Here is a 22,730-nt window from a genome sequence, read left to right as displayed (position 1 = left end):
AAGCAGAGAGGGTGAGAGAGAATCCCAAGCAGATGCTATACTATCAGTGCAGATCCCCGTGTGGGGCTCAGACTCGCAAACCATGAGATCGTGACCTGACTCAGAAACCAAGAGTCTGACGCTGAACTGAGTGAGCCACCTAGAACTTTTTAAAAATCTCTTACTAAAATGTTCCTTTTCTGGGGCACCTGGGTGGCTGTTGGGTGAGCATCCGACTTCAGCTCAGGTCATGATCTCACGGTTTGTGGGTTCAAGCCCCACATCGGGCTCTGTGCTGACAGCTCGGAGCCTGGAGCCTGCTTCTGATTCTGTCTCCCTCTCTCTCTGACCCTCCCCCACTCATACTGTCTCTCTTTATGTCTCTCAAAAATAAATAAATCTTTAAAAAAATTTTTTTAATAAAAATAAAATGCTCCTTTTCTCATTGTGACTCAGGCCTTTCTCAGATTTGTCAGGTATTTATTTACCTTATTTTTTCAAAGAACAGCTTGTGGCTTTAGTTATTATTTTCTTATTCTTTTTAAGTTGGTCACTTTTGCTTTTAACTAATTTTTTTTGATTTAAGTATTTTAGATCTTTTCTATATTCTTTTTTTTTTTTTTTAAGTAGGCTCCATTCCCAACGTGGGGCTTGAACTCAGGATATTGAGCTCAAGAACTGCGTGCTCTACGGACCAAGGCTTGAGTTGCGTGCTGATGAGTTCAGAAAGTTTGACTTAATATCAACTGTCTAAAGCTGTGGCTTCTTCTGGTTATCACTTGGGCCAGGTCTGAACGTTTGTGATCCAGGGTTGACGTCAGTGGGCCGTACTTTAGCCTTTTAACACTCTGGGTTGTGTTTTTTTTTTTTTTTTTGAATTACGACTTTTTGATGGCCTAATATATTGTTTGCCTTTAATATTTCCTGGAAATTTTAAAAGAATGTGTCATGTCTCTTTAAATAGTATAGTCTATTATGTAGCTGTCAGTTCATGCTTTTATACAAGTGATTCAAGTGTTCTGCCGGTTTTCTCAGCTCTCTTATATTTGAATCTTCGACTATAATTGCCATCTTGTCAAATTCTTGATTTTCTAATAGTGTTTTCAAATATAATGCCAAGTACGATAATAGCTCAATGTTTCTACCTCTTCTAGAGTGCGAACCCTTGAGAGATGCAGGCTTGGGCCCTGACGCAGGGAGCTTCTGGTGAAGGCCACCGCACACATGGAAGAAACATCCAGAAAGGTGAGGGGCCAGGCCAGTCGGCTTTATTGGGGTGGAAAGAGGTACTAAATGTAACTGAGCTAGATAGTTCTCCAAGGTTGCTCTTTTTAAGCCTTCCTTCTAGTCAAGTGGTGAGGGCACGTTTTTCATTTGGCAAACTCAGGGCGTTTCTGGTGAGAACGGGCAGCCTACGCAGGAGCTCTCTAGTAACTGGGAGAGTAGGGGAGGGAAAGGTGGGCAGGAAGAGGGCTTCTGTCCCCCAGGCCTTCAGGACCTGCTGGCAGGTGCAGTGGCCTTCAGGGTGCTGAGTGGAAGGCAGGCGGGTCGAACTCTGCCGCCCAAGTTGTAGATGTTCTGTCTTCACACAAACCTGGAATCTCCTTTTCTGTGGTGATGCAACCTGAGAAAACAGGAAAACAAGAGCGTAAAAAGCAAGACGATTAAGCTTTATGGACTTGTGGACATAGGTGGTTTTAACACACACACACACACACAGAATTCAGATAAAATGTGGAAGGATATTTTTATAACCATGTGGCATAGAAAGCCAGAGAGGCAAAACCCAGAAGTCACAGAAGAAAAGACTGATCCATTAGCTAATCTTAAAAACCAGGGTGTGACAAGATTTTATAGGAAATTAAAAGACAAGCAGTAAACTTGGAAAAAGTCACTGCTATTATAAATATGTGAAACAAAGAATTAGTATCCAGAACCCATAGCAGAGTCCTATACAAACCCCTCCGAGAAACTTAGGCGTGTGAAGGCGAAGCCGGCCCTGCTGTCCTCCCTCCAGCCCGTGGTTATAACACTTATTAGACACTCGCCTCTAGGGATCGTCCCCCTAACGCTGACCTCCACTTGCCTGGAACTGAGCTCCTTATCTCCCTCCCCCTGCTTTGCTCTGCTCTTAAAGTGCCCGGCCCATTAGCTCCGCACTGTCCTGCGCAACTGTCATGCCCCGTTGTGAACCTCCACACTCTCTCAGAACCACGTTCCAGCAGAGGGGACCCGCCAGTAGTCACGAAATCAGCCTAGCTACCTGTGAGGAGCTTTTCTGAAATATATTACATAGACCAGAAAGCACCGAAATACGTCAGACAGAGCAGTTACCGTTTTGTACGATGTTGGTTTCACTTATGCACACAGATGATGTATGTACTGGAGCGTGAGAAAACATGGTTCTGATTCTGTTCTTTGTCAACACTTTAATTTTAAAAATTGTTTTTAATGTTTATTTTTGAAAGAGGGAGACAGATGCAGGTTGGGGAGGGGCAGAGAGAGAGGGAGACACAGAATCTGAAATAGGCTCCAGGCGCTGAGCTGTCAGCACAGAGCCCAGTGTGGCCTCGAACTTGGGAATGGCGAGATCGTGACCTGAGCCGAAGTCGCAAGCTTTACTGACTGAGTGCCCCAGGCGCCCCAGTCAACAAAATTTTAAAAGCCATCATCTCTGTCTCGTCTGCCATTCCTGGTGGATGAGCCGGTGGTGGCAGCCGTGGCACTTAGCCCAACCTCTGCTTGGTCTGTGTGCCTCCTCCTGCCCTTCGAGCCTTCGTCCTTCCTGCTGCCCGCCGCACCCAGCCTGCTTCCATCCATGTGCCTACCCTCTTAAGAAGCTTCCAGGACTTGTCCGTGGCCTTGGACTGAGAGCCGGGCTCCAGAGCACGTTGTGAAAGGCCTCTTTGTGCTCATAGCTCCCGTCCTTTCCACAGAGCTGTTTGACTCTGACAGGGTGGCTTACCGTTCCCGAAAATGGTGGGCTCTTTCTGGTAGCTAACTTTGTTCTGTGTACTTTGATTTGCGTAAACTATTTTGTTTCACAACACTTTTTTTTTTTAATGTTTTATTTGTTTTTGAGAGAGAGATTGTGAGTGGGAGAAGGGCAGAGACACAGAGAGGGAGACACAGAATCCAAAGCAGGCTCCGGCCTCCGAGCTGTCAGCATAGAGCCTGATGCAGGGCTCGAACTCACGAGCTGTGAGATCATGACTTGAGCCGAAGTCGGATGCTTAACCGACTGAGCCACCCAGGCGCCCCCACATGCTTTTTAAGTGTAAAGTTTTCTCTGAAGTTTGCTTCTTCTTGAGCACTTAGCTGCTCATTAACACAACTCTGTCAGCACTCAAGCGTTTGCTTCTAATCTGTGACCCTTCTGGAAGCCTGTGTCTTCTTTCCTCTGTCTCTACAATGCCCGAGGCTGTCGTTAGGGGCCCAGAGATTACAGAGTGGCTGCCTTGTAAACAGACCCCTTGCCGTTGACTGAGTTCCAGAAGAATCTTGGCTGTCATCTCAGCTGGCGCCACCATAACACAATACCATGGACTGGGCCGCTTAAACAGCACACATTTATTTTTTCACAGTTCTGGAGGGTAGAAGTCAAAATCTGGGTGCCAGCAGGGTCAGGTTCCGGTAGGGCCTCTCTTCCTGGCTTCTAGCTGGCTGCCTTCTTGCCGTGTCTTCACACGGTGGAGAGAGAGAGAGCGAGCTCTCTGGCACGTGTCCCATCCCGGGGCCCATCCTCATGACCTTCTGTAGCCCCACTTCTCTCCCAAAGGCCCGTCTCCAGTTACTGTCACACTGAGAGTCAAGGCTCGACATACAAATTTTGACAGGGACAAAACTCAGTCCACAGCAGCGACTATAAGGGATGTCTGTCATGGGCAAGGTAGCAAGAAGCTCTCTGTTGGGAAGAGCTTTGATCAGATCATGTCTCAGGTCACTGCCGGTGTTTAGTGCTTGTAATGGTACCGCCGCCAATGTTTTCTTCTTCTTTTTTTAATCAGATGAACCTTCTAGTCCTAAGAACGCACATGCCTTATCATCTTCCAGTGGTTGTACTGAAGCCAAATTGGCTTTTCTTGAGGACGACTGGGATCAAAGAGCTGATGGCCCAGAAGTGGGCAGGGCTGACAGAGTGGGTTTCCTGGAGCCATCTTGTCCGGGGAGCCTGGACGCCAGCAGAGAGGGCGCCCACTCACAGTCTAGTGAATTCGAAGACAGTGCCGACTCTGCTTTCTTGAATGAAACCTACTCCATACATTATTGCGAGTCAGAACGAAAGAATGAAAGTCTCCCTCACTCACCCTCAGAGTTGGGGTGTGAAGTGCAGAGCACCACAGGGGCGTGCTTTGACGTTTTGGACCATCACAGCAAGAAGGTTATCGGCTGGGAGAGAGCCTGCGAGATCTCAGATGATGGTTACGGAGAAACTGCTGGAGCCGCACAGCAGCGGGAGCTGGACGAGGACTCCCAGCAGGAGTACCACAGCGCCGAGGAGCAGGAGGACACCAGCGCCCCTGTGCCTCCTGACCAGACGAGAACGTCACACACCCCCGATCTGGGAGTTGTTGGGTCCAGGAATTCAGGTCATGAAGTTGAGAGTGCTTGCTGTCTAGACGGTAGTCAGGTCAAGCTGGCGAGCGAGTCTACCATCTTTTTAGATTCAGCTGATGTTTATGGACAAGAAGATGCACCACGTGGCTCCAAGTTTCAGGGTTCTGTTGTGGTAAGAGAATATCATGAACCAGAGCAGGAAGTGTGTAAGGAGCAAGAGACTAGTCTGATGTACCACACGGCATTTGATGACCTGGTACTCGGGAGCAGTCCCTTTGAAAACCAGGGATCTCGATCTCGGAGTAGTTTCGTGAACCCTCAGAAAGCACTAGAAGCTAAGATGTATACCGGCAAAGTGAAATGTCAAAGAATTGAGAGTAAAGCGTTTTGCAGGCACGAAGTCGTTGAGAAGGATGTGTCTCACCACCTTGGAAATCCTAGCACGTTACGACAAGACAGAGCTTTACAGATGTCCCTCCAGCCCCGCAAAGATGGCCGGCCTCCCTGGACGCCTGTTTTTGATGAGTCGGTCATTTCTGCCTGTGGATGTTCGCACTACATAAACCTGCAGAGTACCCTTCGCCCGGCCTCAGGTCTTTCTGCTCCTGCCCCGAGCACTGCAGTCAGAGCTCCTGAGGCGGTAGGAGACCCCTCCCTCAAGGCCTCCGCTGGCGGCACCGCAAGTGACACGAGTGTGCGCAGCCCCGAACTAGCGATGCGCGCGGCCGGCACCACCGTCACCGTCGCTCAGACCGTGGACGTTTGCTCAGACTTCCGGGCTCGCTTCACAACCAGCAGGGCCACAAGTGCCAGACCTTCTGTGGTGTCCACGTCCACCAACACCGACATAATCGCGGCGGACAGAAGGCGGCCCGGGGACTGGCAGGGCGCAGGACGAAGAAGCGTGGCGTGTAATACGGAGGGGCCACACGGACGCGAGCCTGGACGCGCCCCAGTGCCGAGGAGCAGAGGGCCGCCGGGAAGCCCTCTCTCAGGTGGCCATTCACAGCCTCGCGGAGATTTCCATAGTGAGGTAAAGCCAGTGTGACTACCGAGCAGATTTTACGGGACCGTATAGAAAGGCAGTGCGTGTTACGATTCAGCAAAGTATAACGGGGGTTCCCGTGAGAGAATGCTGGCTGAGGGGGAGCGGTGAGCAGATTGCCTCCAAACTCCAGCCTTCTGGGTGGCGCCTCCTGCCACAAAGCTCGTTAGAAATCGGGTTTTGCGTTTTACTAGTTTGGAACTCCAGATACAACATATGTTGTGGGTCATTTATGTCTAATTTAATTTTAAACTGTATTTTCCAGGATTCCCTGGAATTAAGAAAAACATCTGCCATCACAGACTTAAGGAAACATCTCGAAAGGTAAGTCAGATGTATAAACTTAACAGATATACATGGGGAAAAGAAGCAGAATAATAATTTGCTTTTTTGTAAGGTGTTTAACCATATAGAATAATCGCTAAAACGGACCTTAGGAGGTCATCTGCTTCAGCCATTTGCTTTCTGACAAACAAACATAAAGATAATATATAATGTTGAAGCTTTTGACTTACTCAGATTCAGCCTCAGTAATTCCTTCAGAAACTCCTAGTGTCTCATTATCTCTATTTATTCAACCCAAATCTATACGAATTTAATTACATCATTTCCTTTCATTTTCTATCCCTATAGACCAAAACAAAATAGCACTTATGGGAAACTTCACACATTTGAAGAAGTAGATAGCTACGCTCACTAGAGTATTTTAATCTGGATTTTAATTCATTGTGTAATTTACTCTGCATCCACGGAGAACCAGGGTGGGGGTTTGGAGGGAAAGGGGAGGTCTCCAAGAAGCCAAGTTCGTTGTCATGCCCCGAGGTCATTCACTTTTTCCTTCATTTGCTCTTCACTCTAATGAGTTTAATCTGATGTCCAGTTCTCTGAAGGTCAGTGGGTGTGTTCATTCCCCAGCAGGGCTGCTGACAGCACTGGGAGGTGGCCACTAGCCTCAGGGGAAGGACTGTTAACTTGCAAAGAACAGTCGTGATTTGGGGCTTTTTGATCTATTTGCAGTAAAATGTTTACTTATAATAATGAAGAAACATGTAAATTATGTCTATTTTCCATTAAAGAGATAACACATTTAAGAACTGTTTCCATCCAGAATGCTTACAACTTTAAAAACTGTTGGCCAGGGCTTGGTTTAGGTTGAAAATCTATTGATTATCAGTCAATGAAGTTGATACTTTACTTTGGAATTCTTTTTTGGTAAAGGAGAGTATACATTGGAAAATTTTTTTACTTCCTTGACATTTAGAAAGTATATTTTAACTTTGATGTGACATCCTTGTTTTCTGAAGATGTAATGTGTTCCTACCGCCTTTCTGTCTTTAGTAGAAATTGATTTAAGCTTGATGGGAAAATGTAAGAAATTTTAAAATCCCTTTTGAGAGGCATGTCATTACCAGAGAGAAATATTTGGAATCTTACCTAATCCAGTCTTGTCTTTTCAAGGGAAAGTCCGCTTTTTAATGAGATGGAGACGAGTTTGCCCTCCAGGTGCTGTGAGGAGATCATGCAGAGGGCCGTGAGGGCAGAGCTGCACCTGCTGGACCTTCACTACTGGATGTGCCGGCACCACTGCAGGGACATCTACAAGCTCATCACGGACAGCAGGGAAGGACTAAATCGGCAACTTTTCATTTTAAATCTGTCTTGGAAGTTTGCCACAAGCTTTAAATTTATACCAGAAAACATCTGTAGTTTTTATTTTCCAAAGGCAAAATGGGGGGTAGATTGTAACTGGTTTTGGTAGCTGGCCTGGGGGTGGTGGGCTTCCAAAAGTAACACGTTTCAATTTCACAGAGAGGCAGCGGTGTGTGTTGGGATGATGAGTCCAGTCAAAAGACGAGTCGGTGGGTTATTTTGGGATTTTTATAAGGTCCCAAGTGTGGCTGCGGTCTGGCAGAGTTTTGCATGACTTTCTCCACATGCTCTCCAGCTTCGCTGTGGAGGGTTGCTGTGCTGCCCTTGGAAACCTCTTCTTTGTTCACTTTCTTTTCCTAAACATTTAAAAGAAAAAATCTGGCAGAGTTAGAACTCCACGTGTAACATCGCGTGAGTAACGTGACTTAACGTAACGTCACGTGACATAACATAACATAATGTACCAGCGTTCAGTGGGTGACCTGTACCTAAGTAGTTTTGTAAATTTAACTTCCGAACAGGATCTTACCGAGTAATTCTAAGAAGGAGCTAGGATTGGCACTACTGTCTGTGATGGGAGACTTGAAGGTCAGATACGAGAGCTTGAAGGACAGAATAAACCAGGGCAGGCCTCTGGAGGAGCTGCTCCCGCTGTCCGTGGAGTCAAAATTGTTATCAGCCTTTTCTACTTTGGTCTCCACGGTAGGCTCGTGTGTTCTAGAATTATAATTTTACCTCATTTACACAGAATACATTTTAAACTAAAAGACTTTTCTTCCCTTTACTCTCTTTCCAGCTAATGAAAGAGACATCGAACGTGTAAGTTACTGGATTTCATCCAATGTAGAATTGACTAGATCTTAAAAACGGCTTAATTCAGTTAACTTTAGGTTTTCTCTTGGTCCTTTTTTCAGAAGATTGGCAAATTCCTTAATGAAATGTTTATCTGTTTAGCTTGTCAGGAGCCGATTCTGAACTAGATCATCAGATTACATGTGACGTTGACGTCTCGTCCGGCCTGAAAAAGGCCCTCTCTCAGGTGAGATTTTTGAAAAGTAGTTGATTGGTGCAAATCTTTAACTTTATGGCTCAGGCAAAGTACACTGTGGTTTTCCTAAGCTCTCACATCTTTCTTCTCACTTAGCTGGCTTTGGGTACGACGTTGGAGGGATGTGACTGGTTAGAAGGAACTTCGTGTCCTGATCAGACAGATGCCGAAAGTGTACGTTCCGTGGCGTCACCATACAGGGTGACGTCAATCCCGGAGACTTCTGGGATGAAAGGTGGTGATGTGAGGAGGTCACCCTGGCCGCAGGCGCCGACCTGAGCTGTGTCAGCAGAGCGGGCCTCGTGGTCCCGTGTGGTCACATTCATGTCAGACGGGGCAGAGGTTTAATTCCTTCTTTACTGCAGTGATTCGAAGAGCTTTTCAGTGCCTTTTATGGGTTTTCTTGATCTCTTTGGAGCCCCTGAGGAGTTGTTCGTAGAGGACAGTGTGTGGGAGCACTCGGCAGATCGGGGCAGACACGTCGGTTATGGTCCGTTGTCCGGTGAGGCAAGGGGGCAGGAAAGCGAGAGTTTATTTCTCTTTTCTGATTGTCGCCTTAACCCTGAGGTTTTACTGTTTGGGTAGTCTTAAATAAAAAGATGCATTTCAAGGCCAAAAGGAAAATACTTATATTGAGTTACATACTTTTCTATAAACACGTTACAAGGAAATTACTTTAGCAAATCACGTGTCCCATCCCTCCACTTGTTTGAGCGAGAGAAGTCTCAGTTATCCACAGAGGAGCCCGCAGCTCTAAGACCGGATGCTCACATCATCCCGTTCCTTACATAGTTCATTAAAACGTGTTCATTTACTATGTAAGGTTCTGGGGGATTTTTTCCATCAATGTAATGGTAACAGTGATATAACTGCATATTTGGGGAGAACAATAAATCATTTTTAAAAATACAAGATGCAGATACAACAGTTTTTATAATCTTAGTTTGGGCTTTAAGACAATACCTATTAAAATTAGGATGAAATTAAATTAACAGGTGATGTGTGAAAACCAGTAGAGTATACGATCGTGTTCCTAACCAGCTGCCCCCGAGCTGTCCTCACAGGTTCCATAGCTCTGGGTCACCTGTGACCTTGCTGGCTTTGTGGTTTTCTTGAAGTGATTCTCCTTTTAGGATAAATTTGTGTGTAATTTGTCTGTAGAGTAGCTGTTATACTACATATAAGTACTTTTTATACTATATATAAGCACACGTGAAATGAAATCTATTACTGTTGCTTGTTCATGTGACAAATACTTAGGTGCACACTTCTGAAAATCCTCTCAAGAACTTCTCGTGTGCGCTTCCCACACTTTGCTAAATATCGATTGTGTCAGTCGCCATACACAGGCTGACTTCAAACCCTTATTCTTGCTGAGCGTGACCAATGTAGAGCAGGAAGTCCCTCCCTCCAGTTCTGCGCTCCTGCCGCCCTCGCTGCCGTGCAGGCCTGCGAGCCGCGGAGAGGGGGTGCCGCTGCGCCGCCGTGCCCGTACCTGTCAGTCCTACTCATCGCGGTGTGTGTCCTTCGAATCCTCAGATGTCCTCGTTGCATGACAGAAGTCCTCCTGAACAGGACACATTACCCAAGGAACTCGGTTTAAAAACAGGTGACATTGATGTAGACTTCAGTCAGCTGAAACTTGATGACCAAGGTCAGTGTAAAGATGGAGTCCCGTGACGTGGCCAGAAAACTAAGTAAAGTTTAAAATCTTCCTAGTGCCCGTTCCTTAAATCAAAATATTTTTAATTTACCAAAATATTTTTAATTTACTGGATGTCATCAGTCTGATCATGAATGTGAAGTACATTCTTGTTACATCTACTTAACAGCTGTAAGGTTACTTAGTGGGTTGTTTGAAAGCGCCAAATAATCAGGTAGACTTCTTCTTCTGCTCATTTTCTCCAACCCGAAAATTCTTTTCTTCTGTCCAGTTTGCATCTGTAGAAGTTGTACTTTGTTTTTAGTTTTGCCCTCTATGAAAAAAGATTATAATCATTCCAAAAAAGATCAATTCTGGTTTTTTTTAATTTAATTTTTTTTAACGTTTATTCATTTTTGAGAGACAGACAGAGCACAAGCGGAGGTCGGGCAGAGAGAGACAAAGACACAGAATCGGGAGCAGGCTCCAGCCTCCGAGCGGTCAGCACAGAGCCCGAGAGGGGCTTGAACTCACGAACTATGAGATCATGACCTTAGCCGAGGTCGGACGCCTAACCGCCTGAGTCATGCAGACACCCCAATTCAGTTATTAATTAAACAGAACTGCAATACTGTTTAATCCCTTTTTTAAATGTTTGCTGTTACTCTGTGTATGAAAATTTAACTTAAAAATCAGAAAAGCAAGGCTTTCAATAAACTCAGAATTGGTGTTAATTAAAGAAAAGTGGCCCCTCTCCCCTGCTCAAGCTTTCTCTCTTTCTCTCTCTAAAATTTAAAAAAAAAAAGTTTAAAGGGCACTTGGGTGACTCAGTCAGTTGAGTATCTGACTCTTGATTTTGGCTAAGGTCGTAATACAGAGGTCATGAGATCAAGCCCCACGTGGGGCTCCATGCTGAGCCTGGAGCCTGCTTAAGATTCTGTCTTTCTCCCTCTTTCCCCTGCTCATGCTCTCTCACTCTCTCTAGAATAAAAAAGTGATAGGTAAACAAATACTGGGAAGCAGATCACTCAGAATAGTACTTTTTATTCAGGGACTACTGAAAACCCCTTCACAAAGAATCTTTATGCTTGGTTTATACTTTGCTGATTTTTATTTTTACATAAAACTAATAATTTCCATCATTCTGAGACGCTTTTTACATAATTTCTCAGAGAGTTTAACATCGTATGTAATTTGAGGTGCCTGGGTGGCTCCGTCGGTTAAGTGTCTGACTTCGGCTCAGGTCATGATCTCACAGTTCATGGGTTCGAGCTGACAGCTCAGAGCCTGGAGCTGCTTCAGACTCTTGTGTCTCCTCTCTCTGCCCCTACCCGGCTTGTGTTCTGTCTCTTAATACTGAATAGAATAAAGAAGTCCTTCATAGCTCCTTCTGCTCCATTTCTCAGGCTGCAGAAATGATCGAGAAGTAAGTGAAAACTGGTTTGATGCCAAAGATAGCCTGACAGGACTTGACTTGTCAGGAGTACCGGAAAGTCAAGTGGAGAAGGATGGAGGGGATCCCAGGTTTGCACGAGGTTGGTTGTTAACACTTTACTGAGAAATCCTGAATTCCGTAGCTCATTTTGTAACCATCTTTTGTGTTATTCTGGGGACTGAACTTCTAGTAAAATTGTTGTGGCTTTCCTTTATAAATATAAAAAATGAGAAATTGGACATTTGGAGGTCACTTTTTCTAGAGAGTAAATCAGTTTGAAGTGTTCGTTTCTCTCTCAGAAAACTGCTAAAAGCTTACATCCCAGGTGTGGTTTGTAGGTAGAAGTCCTCATTCGCCGCCGCCACTCAAGGCCGACCGCAGCGCTCTTCCGGGGCGCTCTTTTCCCTTGACCCTCAGCGGACAGTGTCTAGAAGGAGGGGTGTGTGGGGGACAGAGCCAGCTTCCCAGTTTATGTCAGACTGGCAGGAGAGATCAAAACTACTTCCCCTCACTTCAAAACTGATTCTCTTTCAGGAATGTTTTCATCTTCACATAGTCTTTAATTGCTTGTAACAGCTGTGATTTCCTCTAGCGTCTGTCTGTTTAGTGGTCGTATTTGTACTGCACTAGTGAAAGGGGAGGGGGTGAGTCAGATTTGTCTCCGGAGATTTGCTCACTGTAGCCCCCTGCTCCCCCCTCGCCCCAGTGTAAAAACATACAGCTAGTGTCACTGTTTCTTTACAACAGTACGTTATAAAGCAGGAGATTCAAGGAAGTAAGTTCATGAGGAAGGCTGAGTTATTGCCTAGAGATGAAGGACTCTGCCTGAATCCCAGCGGCACTGCTGGAGTAGCTTCGTGACCTGAGCGCCTGAGACCTTGGCACCCTCCTCTGCAGAATGGGGGTGACAGTTGCTGGGTCCCAGGTGCTCGAGGGCATTACGGGAGGTGACGCGTAGGAAGTGCTGGGCATGCTAGAGAAGGAGAGATAGGAGCACATTGAACTCCCTACTCTCCCGTTATATAAAAGTAGGAGACTAAGCCGTGCTCAGAGTTCACTCAGCGACTATGTGTGTGTGCCAGCGAGGTGCCAGCGATAGGCGTGGGCAGCAGATTGAAAGAATCTCAATTCAGTAAATCCTTTCTGATTTCAGACCAAGTTCTTTTTAAAGTAGAGACCGTGAAAATGCATTCTAAGAATTTTGAATTTTATCAAACAAAAAATGTATCTATAATCCTAATATTTGTGGTTTCCAAAAAGTGCTCTATCAATCAAGTTATTTGTACCCCGTTTTCCCTCCTGTGCCATTACCACTGCCACGGGCCGATACTTTTCTGATGGAAAGGTTTTGTTGGTGGGATGTCGTGTCCCGCCCCGGCCAGCAGGGTGGAAAATCCTCGCGGGTTCTTTTCCTGAGGGAGGGAGAGAAAAACAGGGCAGGAGGGAGAGACGCAGAGAGTGAAGACAGCACACACCGTTTCCGATCAAGCCTCTGTCTCCTTTATTCTTCTTCTCTCCATCTCTCTCCAGAAAACATTGTCTCTTAAATAGTGGGGAACTGACCTGGGTCATTTGTCAGGTAAACAGAGTCAAATGCATATCAAAAGAAGCGCCCAGACTTGCCTCAGCAATGCTGGGGACGGGGAGCTAGCACTGAATAATCCAAAACGCGGTTTTGATCTTTAGTGCACCTTGGCCACTCTATGTCTGGCCCAGCATGACCAACGCCAAAATCTTGGACCAGGAAATGGCAGTCTCCAGCCTCCAGATGCAAATCTTGTTTACTGGTTCACTTCCCGGAGAGTGATAATCCTTGCCTGAGGCAGCCAGAAAACGTGGTGGCTTCTCACAGGTCCTCCCTTTAAAACTGATTTTAAAAGCTCCTTATAGGCAAGGAAAGGACTGTGCCTGTCTTAGGTCGGAGACCTGCCAATCCTTCTTACCTGTCATGGGCACACTCAGAAGCTTGTGTCTCAGCGCCTGTCTTAGGTGAAAGGATGGTAAGGCCTCTCTTACCTGTCATTGGCTAGCCAGCCTGTGCCTCTTACCACAGTTTTTCCATCAGCCTCCTGCATCGGCCGTATTGAGCTTAATATACTGGACCTGGGTAGGCTGCGCCTATTTGCTGCCTTAGGAGAGCCATGACCTTATTGAATAGAACAGGGCCCGAGGGCACCAAGATCAATAAAACCGCAATAGGTCTTAAACATGGAAGGGGATAGGGTAAAAGTCCATAAAATCCACGATGAAAGGACTGTTGACGTGTTCCTTCCTCCTCTTCTCCAGGTTCCTTTTGAAGCTTCTTTTCCCAGCATGGTCCTAAAGGAAAGACAAAGATTTCTCTCAAGGAGATTTTTTCTCCCTGGAGGACTGACTGTTTTGATCGATTTGTTTTACTAATCTCTCTGGCAACCATCTGGCTGCATCTGTTTTTTGTTGGTAAATGCAAACTGTACCTCCTCCCCAGATTAAAACTGGGTCTGGACCATGCCACTTGTTATCCAAAGGATCTTTCCAAAGCATGGTAGCAAAAGTTTTTTGCATCTCATTTTGCCAGAGACGCTCAGCAGCTGAGCGTCCTTCTTTATCCAAAGTTAAAAAATTTAAAATAAATAGTGCATGGTGCAAAAGATTTCTGGGAGATCCCTTGATGGGGTACCAGTCACCCCCTTTAATTTTATCAAGGGTAGTTTTTAAGGATAGATGTGTCTGTTCTACTATACCTTGTCCTTGTGGATTATAAGGAATTCCAGTGATGTGTTTAATGTGTACCTGTTGACAAAATTTAGAGAACACGGTTCCTGTATATCCGGGTCCATTGTCAGTTTTCACTTGTTTTGGAATTCCCAACACTGATATGGCAGAAAGCATGTGTGCTACGGCGCGCTTTCCTGCTTCCCCAGTTTGTAAAGTAGCATGTAGGAAGCCGCTGTAGGTATCAACATTCACATGGACATACTTTAGATTTCCAAACTCTAAAATGTGTGTTACATCCATTTGCCAGATGGCATTGGGCACTAGTCCTCGAGGATTTACTCCCAAATGAGGAACAGGTAAATGCACAACACAAGAAGAACACTGTTTTACTATCTGTCGTGCCTGCTCACGAGAAATCTTAAACATAATTCTTAAGGTGCGGGCACTGAGATGACGGGTAGCGTGAGCGCTTGCGGCTGCTTCTACTCCTGTATCTTGGGGACGTGTGATATTACAGATTCCTTTTGTAGCTAAATGAGGCTTTTGATTACCTAAGGACAGCGGGCCTGGAAGGCCAGTGTGGGCCCTTAAATGACCAATGAAGAAAGGATCTTTTCTTTTATGAATTAAAGACTGAAGTTGCATAAAAAGAGGAGCGGCCCCTGAACTCTGTCTAATTTGGGCTGCAGTTTCCAGTAAGGGTACAGAGTTAGCTATATAAGCACTGTCTGTGTATAGATTAAAAGGTCTATCATGAAAAGCGGAAAAAACCGCAATAACTACGTGCAGTTCTACAAGTTGAGCAGAAGTGGACGGGGTGGAAAAACTTATGACCTGATCCTCAGAAGTATAAGCTGCAATGCCAGTAGAGGATCCGTCAGTAAAAACTACGAAGGCCCGTGATAGGGGCTGTTGAGAGGTTTTTGTTGGGAATATAAATTCCTGATTCTTAAAGAAATGTAAGAGCTTATGAGGTGGATAGTGATTGTCTATCTTACCTGAAGAGGAAGCACACGCAATAGGCCAGCAATCAGGAGTCCGAAAAAGCCGGTCAAGCTCACCTTTTGAATAGGGTCGTATGACGGTGTCAGGCTCCTCCAAAGTCCTTCACACTTTGTTCTCTCCCTGGAGCGAGGAGGCCAGCCACAGCCAGGTAGTAAGGATAGATGACCTTCGCAGGTGAGGAGGGAAGATGCCCCCCCATAATGGGACTATTTTGCCAGAAAACTGCTGTAGGAGTAAAAGAGGTATTGCAAATAATAAGCAAGAGGGGTTGATCATAATCTATGGCAGTGACAAACTGGGAGTGGATGGCTTCCTCCACAATTTTTAACGCTTGACGGGCCTCGTTAGTGAGAGATCTAGAGGATTTGGGATCTGGGTCCCCCTGGAGCATGTCAAACAAAGGTTTGAGCTGTCCAGTGGTGAGCCTAAGATAAGGCCTAACGCAGTTTATATCTCCTAGTAATTTTTGGAAATCGTGGAGTGTCCGTAGAGTGTCTAACCTGAGTTCCAATTTTTGAGTAGTTATATGGGCTCCTGAAATCTGAAAACCCAGGCAAGTGTAAGGGTCTTGTAATTGCACCTTTTCAGGGGCTATTTGCAGCCTGTGAGCCTGTAGGGACGATTGTAAATCATCAAAACATTTTAGCACCTGCTGGCCGTGCCTCCCTGCCAGGAGAATGTCATCCATATAATGTATAATATATATTTCCCTCCAATCATCGCATACCTTTTGAATGGCTTTTGCCACAAAACTTTGACACTAGGTAGGGCTATTAGCCATGCCCTGAGGTAAAACCTTCCATTGATATCTTATCATGGGCTCTTTAAGATTAGCAGAGGGCACGCTAAAGGCGAATCGCTCTTGGTCATCAGGGTGGAGGGGGATGGTAAAGAAACAGTCTTTAAGGTCTATGATAACTTTATAATACCCTAGAGGTCTAGCCACAGGAGAGGGCAGCCCTGGCTGGAGTTTTCCCATTAGAACCATCGTACTGTTTACTGCCCTAAGGTCCTGCAACAATCTCCATTTACCTGATTTCTTTTTTATGACGAATATAGGTGTATTCCATGGGGACTTACTCACCACTAAGCGTCCAGCAGCCGATTGCTCCTGTACCAGCTGATGCGCTGCTTGTAGCTTTTCAGTAGATAGAGGCCATTGACCAACCCACACAGGGTCATCAGACCTCCAAGTGATCTTATTTGCATGAGGCACAGGAATGTCCATGGCCACTAGGTTATATTTTCAAAACCCCCTTTTTGATGGTTATTTTGTACCTCAATAGGTTGGGTAATTCCATCTTCATTTTTTCCAAGTCCCTTTTCCAGCTTAAATCCCTGAGTTAACATCTGTGCTGTAACCAAATCATTAGGACTATACATAATGATACCCATTTGATAGAAAAGGTCTCGCCCCCACAAATTAACAGGTAATCCTTGAATAACATAAGGTTGAATGTCTCCCTGATTTCCTTCTGCATCCTGCCAGCGCAGTAATTTTGTACTCTTTTCCGGGTTTTTACTCTGCCCTATGCCTTTAAGGCTGGTAAAGGTAGGGGATAAGGGCCATTGTGAAGGCCAGGCCTCTTTAATAATGGTGACGTCTGCTCCTGTGTCTATTAGGCCTTGAAATTCTTTGCCATCAAGCCAGAGTGTAAGCATGGGTTTTTGGGTGTTAACAGGCTGTACCCAATAAGCATCGGAGGAGCCAAACCCTTGGGCTTCTCGGCTTGAGTTTTTAAACGTGTTGTCAGCAGCAGGAAGAGGCAGCAGAAGTAACTGCGCGATGCGCTGTCCTGAGGGTATTGTGGTAATCTCCTGAGGGGAGGAGGCCACAATTTTTATTTCTCCTGTATAGTTGCTGTCTATCACTCCAGGATAGACATGCAGCCCTCTAACTATAGCTCTACTGCGTCCCAAAACTAAACCAAAAGTTTTAGGGGGTAAGGGACCATAAATTCCAGTAGGTAGGATTTGGACTTCCATCTCGGGGGTCAATACTGTGCGGGTGGTGGAACAGAGGTCCAGTCCCGCCCTTCCTGGGGTTGCTCTGCAGAGGTCAGAAACGGATTGTTTGTGGGAACAAACTTGATTGCCCCGGAGGTTTGTCTGGGTTTCGGGGCCTGGGGCTGGCCCCATTTCCCGTTTCCCTGCAGGGGTGGTAATGGGTTACCCTGGAAGTCTGTCTCTGATCTACAATCTTTAGCCCAGTGTCCGCCTTTCTGACATCGAGGACACAAGCTAGGAGCACCATTACCGTCTTTGGGCCTCTTGTTGGATCGACAGTCTTTGGCAAAGTGACCTTCTCTACCACAGTTGAAGCATCCTTTCTTGTCTTGGCCTAAAAGTTCAGCTGCGGCCATTGCTAAATCCTGCTGGTAAGCTGAGCTGATGTCCGAACACAATCTAATGTAACCAGAGAGAGCTGTCCTTTTTTGATTAGGTTTAATGGCTGCCAGACATGCGGGATTTGCATTTTCATAGGCCAGTTGTGTAACAAATTCGGAGCTAGCGTTGGCGTTACCAAGGATACGCCCGCCGTAAGAAGCCTATGTACGAAGTCAGTGAAAGGCTCATTTGGACCCTGTTTGACATTAGTTAAAAAGGAGCTACGATCCCCTTTAGATGGCAACCTTGTCCGGCTTCAGTCCCAGCTGTTGGTAGTTGAGCGAACAAGCCGGCATCCTATCGCCGCTGTATCTCGGTGCGAGCATCATCTCCCTCCCCTGTTAGCATCTCCAGGTCCCAGCCATTATTGGCTTGCACATGACGCTGAGCAATCTCCTTTCAAAAGACAGCATATTCTGATTTCCATAGCAAATAATCCCCTCCAGATAAAGCTGCTTGAGCAAGCGCATACCAGTCACTAGGGGTGAGCCATTTCTCAGCCACTGATCTTATGTTCGATCGCCATAGTATACGGCGCTGTGGCCCCGTACTGTGGGATGGCAGATTTGAGCTCTTTAATGACTTTAAAATCAAAAGCAGAATGTTGTTTCCATGCTTGCCCCTGGGCGTCAGTGGTTTCAATAACTGGAAACGCCTCAGGGACCTCACTGTCCATTAAGGGGCCAGCAGTCGGGGGATATTTAAGCGCTGCCCCTCGTCGTGGGGATTGGGGAGTCTGCCGTGAAGGCGCGATGGTAGACTCCCTTTCGCCAGCCTTAAGGTCTTTTAATCACGACTTCAGCTCTAGGTGTTTTTTTTTAAATCTTATTTGCTCTTGCAATCGCTCTATTTCCTCAGATCCCTTTCATTATCAATACTCTCACTTTCACTATCTGATGACTCATCATGAGAAACTCTTTTTGTAGTTCCCCAAATAGAGAAGACGTTACCCATAATGCCCAATTATTCACCCAAATATACGACGCAAGACAAACAAAGGTTTACTCACACACACACACCAAAAGCTATTATTTCCCTCCGCAGAGGTTTTAGAAAAAAACACTTAGGTACCTTTTATCCCTGTACTCTGAGGGTCTCTACTTAGACTATTTATTTCATTACTGCCCTAAAATCACCGATCACTCACTCGAGCACTGGGCCACACAGCTAATTCTGCGTGGTCGGCTGCTTCTAAATCCTCTAACCTCAGCCGTTACCTCTTTCTCTTCTTTTTTTCTTTGCTCGGTTTCTTCACTGGATCCCTCTTACTCAGCCAGCCGTTTCCCCAGCAAAGGAATGTGCGCGGGCCTTGGCCAGTAGTGCCCTGGGGGCCGTCTGGGTCCTGTGTGCATCCAGCATCTTTGATAGCACTTCTCTGAACCAACGACAGGTGATGATGTATCTGATTATCTGGTTAGATGTGACTGACCTGTTTTCAAGCTGCGAGAGACTTGGATATCAACCAGTCCAATCTCTTTACTTTGAAGCTGATATGATGAAGGCCCCCAGATCTCACAACTGTGCTCTGGGTTCTTGGTCTTCAGTCTAGGGCTGATATTTGGTAACAACGTCATAATAAGCTCTGCAGTAACAACAATAAAGGTTTCAGGGTTTTTTCGGATATCAAGACAATAATGATCACCTTCTGTTCTATATTGTTCCTCTACGAGCAGATCTGAAAACTACGGAGCCTTTACGAAAAGATAAAGGGTATTTGATACATGTTGGTGGTCTCTGCCCTTCAGTATCTGAGGTATGCCGGGACTAACTTTTTTGAGTTTCATTTTTAAATCTATTAACTGTTTGTGTTTTGATTATTTTTTTCCTACCTTTCACAAACTTATTTTTCTTTCAGGCTGATTTAAGGTCTCATTTCCAGAAATACCACGTTTCTGAAATTTCAATCTATGATTCTCCTAATTATAGGTATGTTTCCCACAGTAAGTGTGCATTAGCTGGGGTCTGCTGTGTGCAGAAGTCCTGAGTGGACGCCCGCCACAGCGGTGGGAAGGTCAAGGGCCATTGCCACAGCGGTTTCCCAGCCCAGTAGAGGGAAGACACATTGACAAATAGCTACAGTCACTAATTAATTCAAGGTGTTCTTTTTTCAATGTTTATTTTTGAGTCGGAGGAGTGTTGCAGACAGAGGATCCGAAACATGACCCACGCTGACAGCAGAGAGCCTGCTGCGGGACTCGAACCCACAAGCCAGACCATGAGCTCAGCCTGAGCCCAAGTCAGAGGCTTAACTGACTGAGCCACCCAGGGACCCCAGTCGCTGCTATTCTTTCTTTTTTTTTTTTTTTTTTTTTTTTGAGTTTTTTTTATGAATTTGGTGGAGGGAAAGGGACAGAGAGAGTGGGAGAGAGCCCAAGCAGGTTCCACACTGTCCGCATGGAGCCCAATATGGAGTCGAACTCGCGAACCGTGAGATCATGACCTGAGCTGAAGTCAGTTGGTGCTCTTCTCAACCCAATCTTTCATTATACTTTTTGATTTGCCGTTAATGGCTTATTGATTTTTGTGCATTTCATCTTGTTTCATACCATTTCATAGGGGCGGTAGAGGGCACTCATTCAGCTAGACAGCTTGTGGCTCGGCTCCCTTCCCGGTGCCTCAGTAGCTTGCTGGGTAACTTTTCTGTCCCTCAGGCTCTTCATCTGTAAAGTGAGGGTAAAATAGGACCTTCAGAGCTGTGAAACTAGCATTAAATAAGTAAAGCAGTATGGGTAAAGCCTAGCATCTAATAGGTGCTCAGAAAATTGTACATTTGCTGTTTTTTATTTTAATTACCTTTTAGTTGATGCTTTTACATGGTTTACATCTGCATATAGTCATTTCCAATATGTATCGTCCCACTTTCTGTTTTGTGATTATTGTCGGGACATTCAACAGTATCAAATAGTGAGGCGCCTGGGGGCTCAGTCGGTTAAGCGTCCAACTTTGGCTCAGGTCATGATCTCATGGTTCGTGGGTTCGAGCCCTGCATTGGGTTCTGTGCTGACAGCTCGGAGCCTGGAGCCTGCTTCAGATTCTGTGTCTCCGTCTCTCTTGGCCCCTCCCCTGCTCCCCGCTGTCTCTCTCTCTCTCAAAATTAAATTAAAAAAAAATTTTTAACTTAAAAAGTATCAAATAGTAATGGTGACAGCTTCATGGAAATGGCCTAACTGGCTTATCACTACTAATGGCAGCTGCTTATTTCAGACACAAAAGTCTTTACCAGGTTGGAAAGATCCTGTATGTGGGTGGGGTTGAAATTCATTAAAAATTCTTGTTGAATTTTGTCTTAAATGGAGTTACTTAAGATCATGTACTTTTTCAATTTGACCTCTTGATCTGTTAATACATTTCACTACATTAAATTCATTTTGTGATCCTGGAAGTATTATTTGATGTGAAATATTCTTTTAGTATTTGTTGCATCCTTTTTTTTTTTTAATTTTGTTTTTTTTTTTATTAACTTGAAGTATTATACATTTTGTGTGGAAATTTAGAAAATAAAATTTAAAAGAAAAATACAAGAGGTCCTACTAGTGTACCCATAGTCCTGTGACTTGAAAACCACTCCTTTTCACGTTGATGTGTGTCCTTCCATTGACCCGTCTGGAGCTGGTGCCTACCGAAGGAAGACTTGTTCTCAGATGCTTAAGATTCTGGCTGGATTTTCTGACTTCTCGTTTGATCCTTTAATTTTTCCCTAGCAAGATCCTGAGGACATTCTCTTAACATATTCTATCAAATGTTTTTAAAATTTGCCTCTCACACTTAAACCTTTGCTCCACCTTGAGGTAATGTTGGTGTATAGAGATTAATTGTAATTTCTTTAGAATGGACACCTAGTTGTCCTGAAACTACTAATCTGTGTTAGTCAGATAGCAACTTTGCAAATATTTCAGAGTAAATTTTAATATAAAATTAATAGAGAATTCATAAGAAATGCTTTTATTTCCCATATTTAATTAGTTTTTTTTAGTTATTCCAAATAAATGTTCTTCCTAATCCCAAGGAAGTATAGTATGATTTTTATTTTTAAGAGCAGCTCTCTTATAAAAGATAGGTATTTATCCAGTAGTTACAAAGTGAAGTTTGGGACAGTTTAGGGTCATTAACAAGCTTTTGATTTTCTGTTTTTATATGTTAGGTATGCATCCCTTGCTTTAAAAAAAAACATTGATGCAAAGACGGCCGTGAAAGAGATGAATGGGAAAGAAATAAGTGGAAAACCGGTAAAGGTGCGGCTCGTGAAGACTCCTGGCGAGCACACGCTGTCGCTCTCCCACAGAAGTGGAACGGAGGGAAGCTCTGGCAGAGAAATGGGCTCCCCCGCCTCAGCTTCGAGATTGCCCAGAACGAGGCCACGGCAGCTGGGACCTGGGCAAGACCACGAGGTCAGTCTTCCTGGCGGACCCCTTGCGCCGGCTCTGTCTGTGCCCTCCTGCAGTGAGGAGCTTTGCGGGACAGGCAGCTCTGGAAGCAGGGATCTCGAAGTGGGAATGGGAATGTTACCCTGAGCTTGGACCGCCCCCCCCCACCTGTTTTTTGTACAAGTCCAGGTGCTCTTGGCGGGGGAGGGGGAATGTAGACCTTGGCAGACCCGGCTAGAGACTCTTTACCTGAATCAGGCTCCTCACCAGTGCTTTCCGGTCTCTTTTTCCCTCTTAATTCTTGGACGGCACTGCTGCGCAAGTGGTTAGTCACACCCTCGTCCTTTCTGCACAGGCGACCTTAATCTTAGCTCAGAATCCTTAGAACCACCAGATAACGCCATCGTGTGATACATGCGCCAATGCGCCGCATCACATGCACAGGGATGGCGTCGCCTGACGCACTCTCCTCCGCTGCTCGGCCAAGCGCCCGGTTCCAGAGCACCGCGCCAGGCCGTCGTCTTCTGCTCTAGTGCCTCCTCTTATGGCCTTTCCAGAGGGTCCTGTAACTGATGCTCTGTACCTGTATTTGTCTGAGCCGCTGGAGGTTGGTCCATATTGTGTGGATAGCATTTCACTGATATTCAGGTTTTGACCATTTTTATTGGATTTCTCATTTTTTCAGGTTTTCGTTTAAATTCCAGCTAGTTGTCATGCAGTGTAATACGAGTTTCAGGCATGCAATATCGTGACTGGACGCCTCCTTCTACCAACCGGTGCCCATCACGGCGAATGCACTCCTCAACCCCACCCCCCACCCCCTTCCGGCGACCACCACTTTGTTCTCTGTGGTTCAGAATCTGTTTCTTGGTTTGCCTCTCTCCTTTTATTTTCCCCTTTGCTCATTTGTTTTGCTTCTT

The 22,730-nt window shown here is 45.5% G+C and overlaps 1 protein-coding gene across 1 annotated transcript in view; it reads left to right on the top strand.

Moving 5' to 3' along the window:
• The first annotated feature begins 1,148 nt into the window (after positions 1–1,148).
• RBM44 (RNA binding motif protein 44) overlaps positions 1,149–22,730 on the top strand; it is a 33,322-nt gene continuing 11,740 nt past the window's right edge. The window contains exons 1-12 of the mRNA XM_029932885.1: positions 1,149–1,224; positions 3,987–5,569; positions 5,847–5,905; positions 7,040–7,201; positions 7,753–7,933; positions 8,028–8,050; positions 8,186–8,270; positions 9,819–9,933; positions 11,328–11,456; positions 19,120–19,199; positions 19,302–19,372; positions 21,588–21,834. Coding sequence (XP_029788745.1) covers positions 1,152–1,224; positions 3,987–5,569; positions 5,847–5,905; positions 7,040–7,201; positions 7,753–7,933; positions 8,028–8,050; positions 8,186–8,270; positions 9,819–9,933; positions 11,328–11,456; positions 19,120–19,199; positions 19,302–19,372; positions 21,588–21,834 — 2,808 coding nt within the window. The 5' untranslated portion in view covers positions 1,149–1,151. The remainder of the gene's footprint in view (positions 1,225–3,986; positions 5,570–5,846; positions 5,906–7,039; positions 7,202–7,752; positions 7,934–8,027; positions 8,051–8,185; positions 8,271–9,818; positions 9,934–11,327; positions 11,457–19,119; positions 19,200–19,301; positions 19,373–21,587; positions 21,835–22,730) is intronic.

Source organism: Suricata suricatta, chromosome 3, assembly GCF_006229205.1.
Source record: "Suricata suricatta isolate VVHF042 chromosome 3, meerkat_22Aug2017_6uvM2_HiC, whole genome shotgun sequence".
In the NCBI taxonomy this organism is placed as follows: domain Eukaryota; kingdom Metazoa; phylum Chordata; class Mammalia; order Carnivora; family Herpestidae; genus Suricata; species Suricata suricatta.
This window is presented reverse-complemented; position numbering and strand designations above follow the sequence as displayed.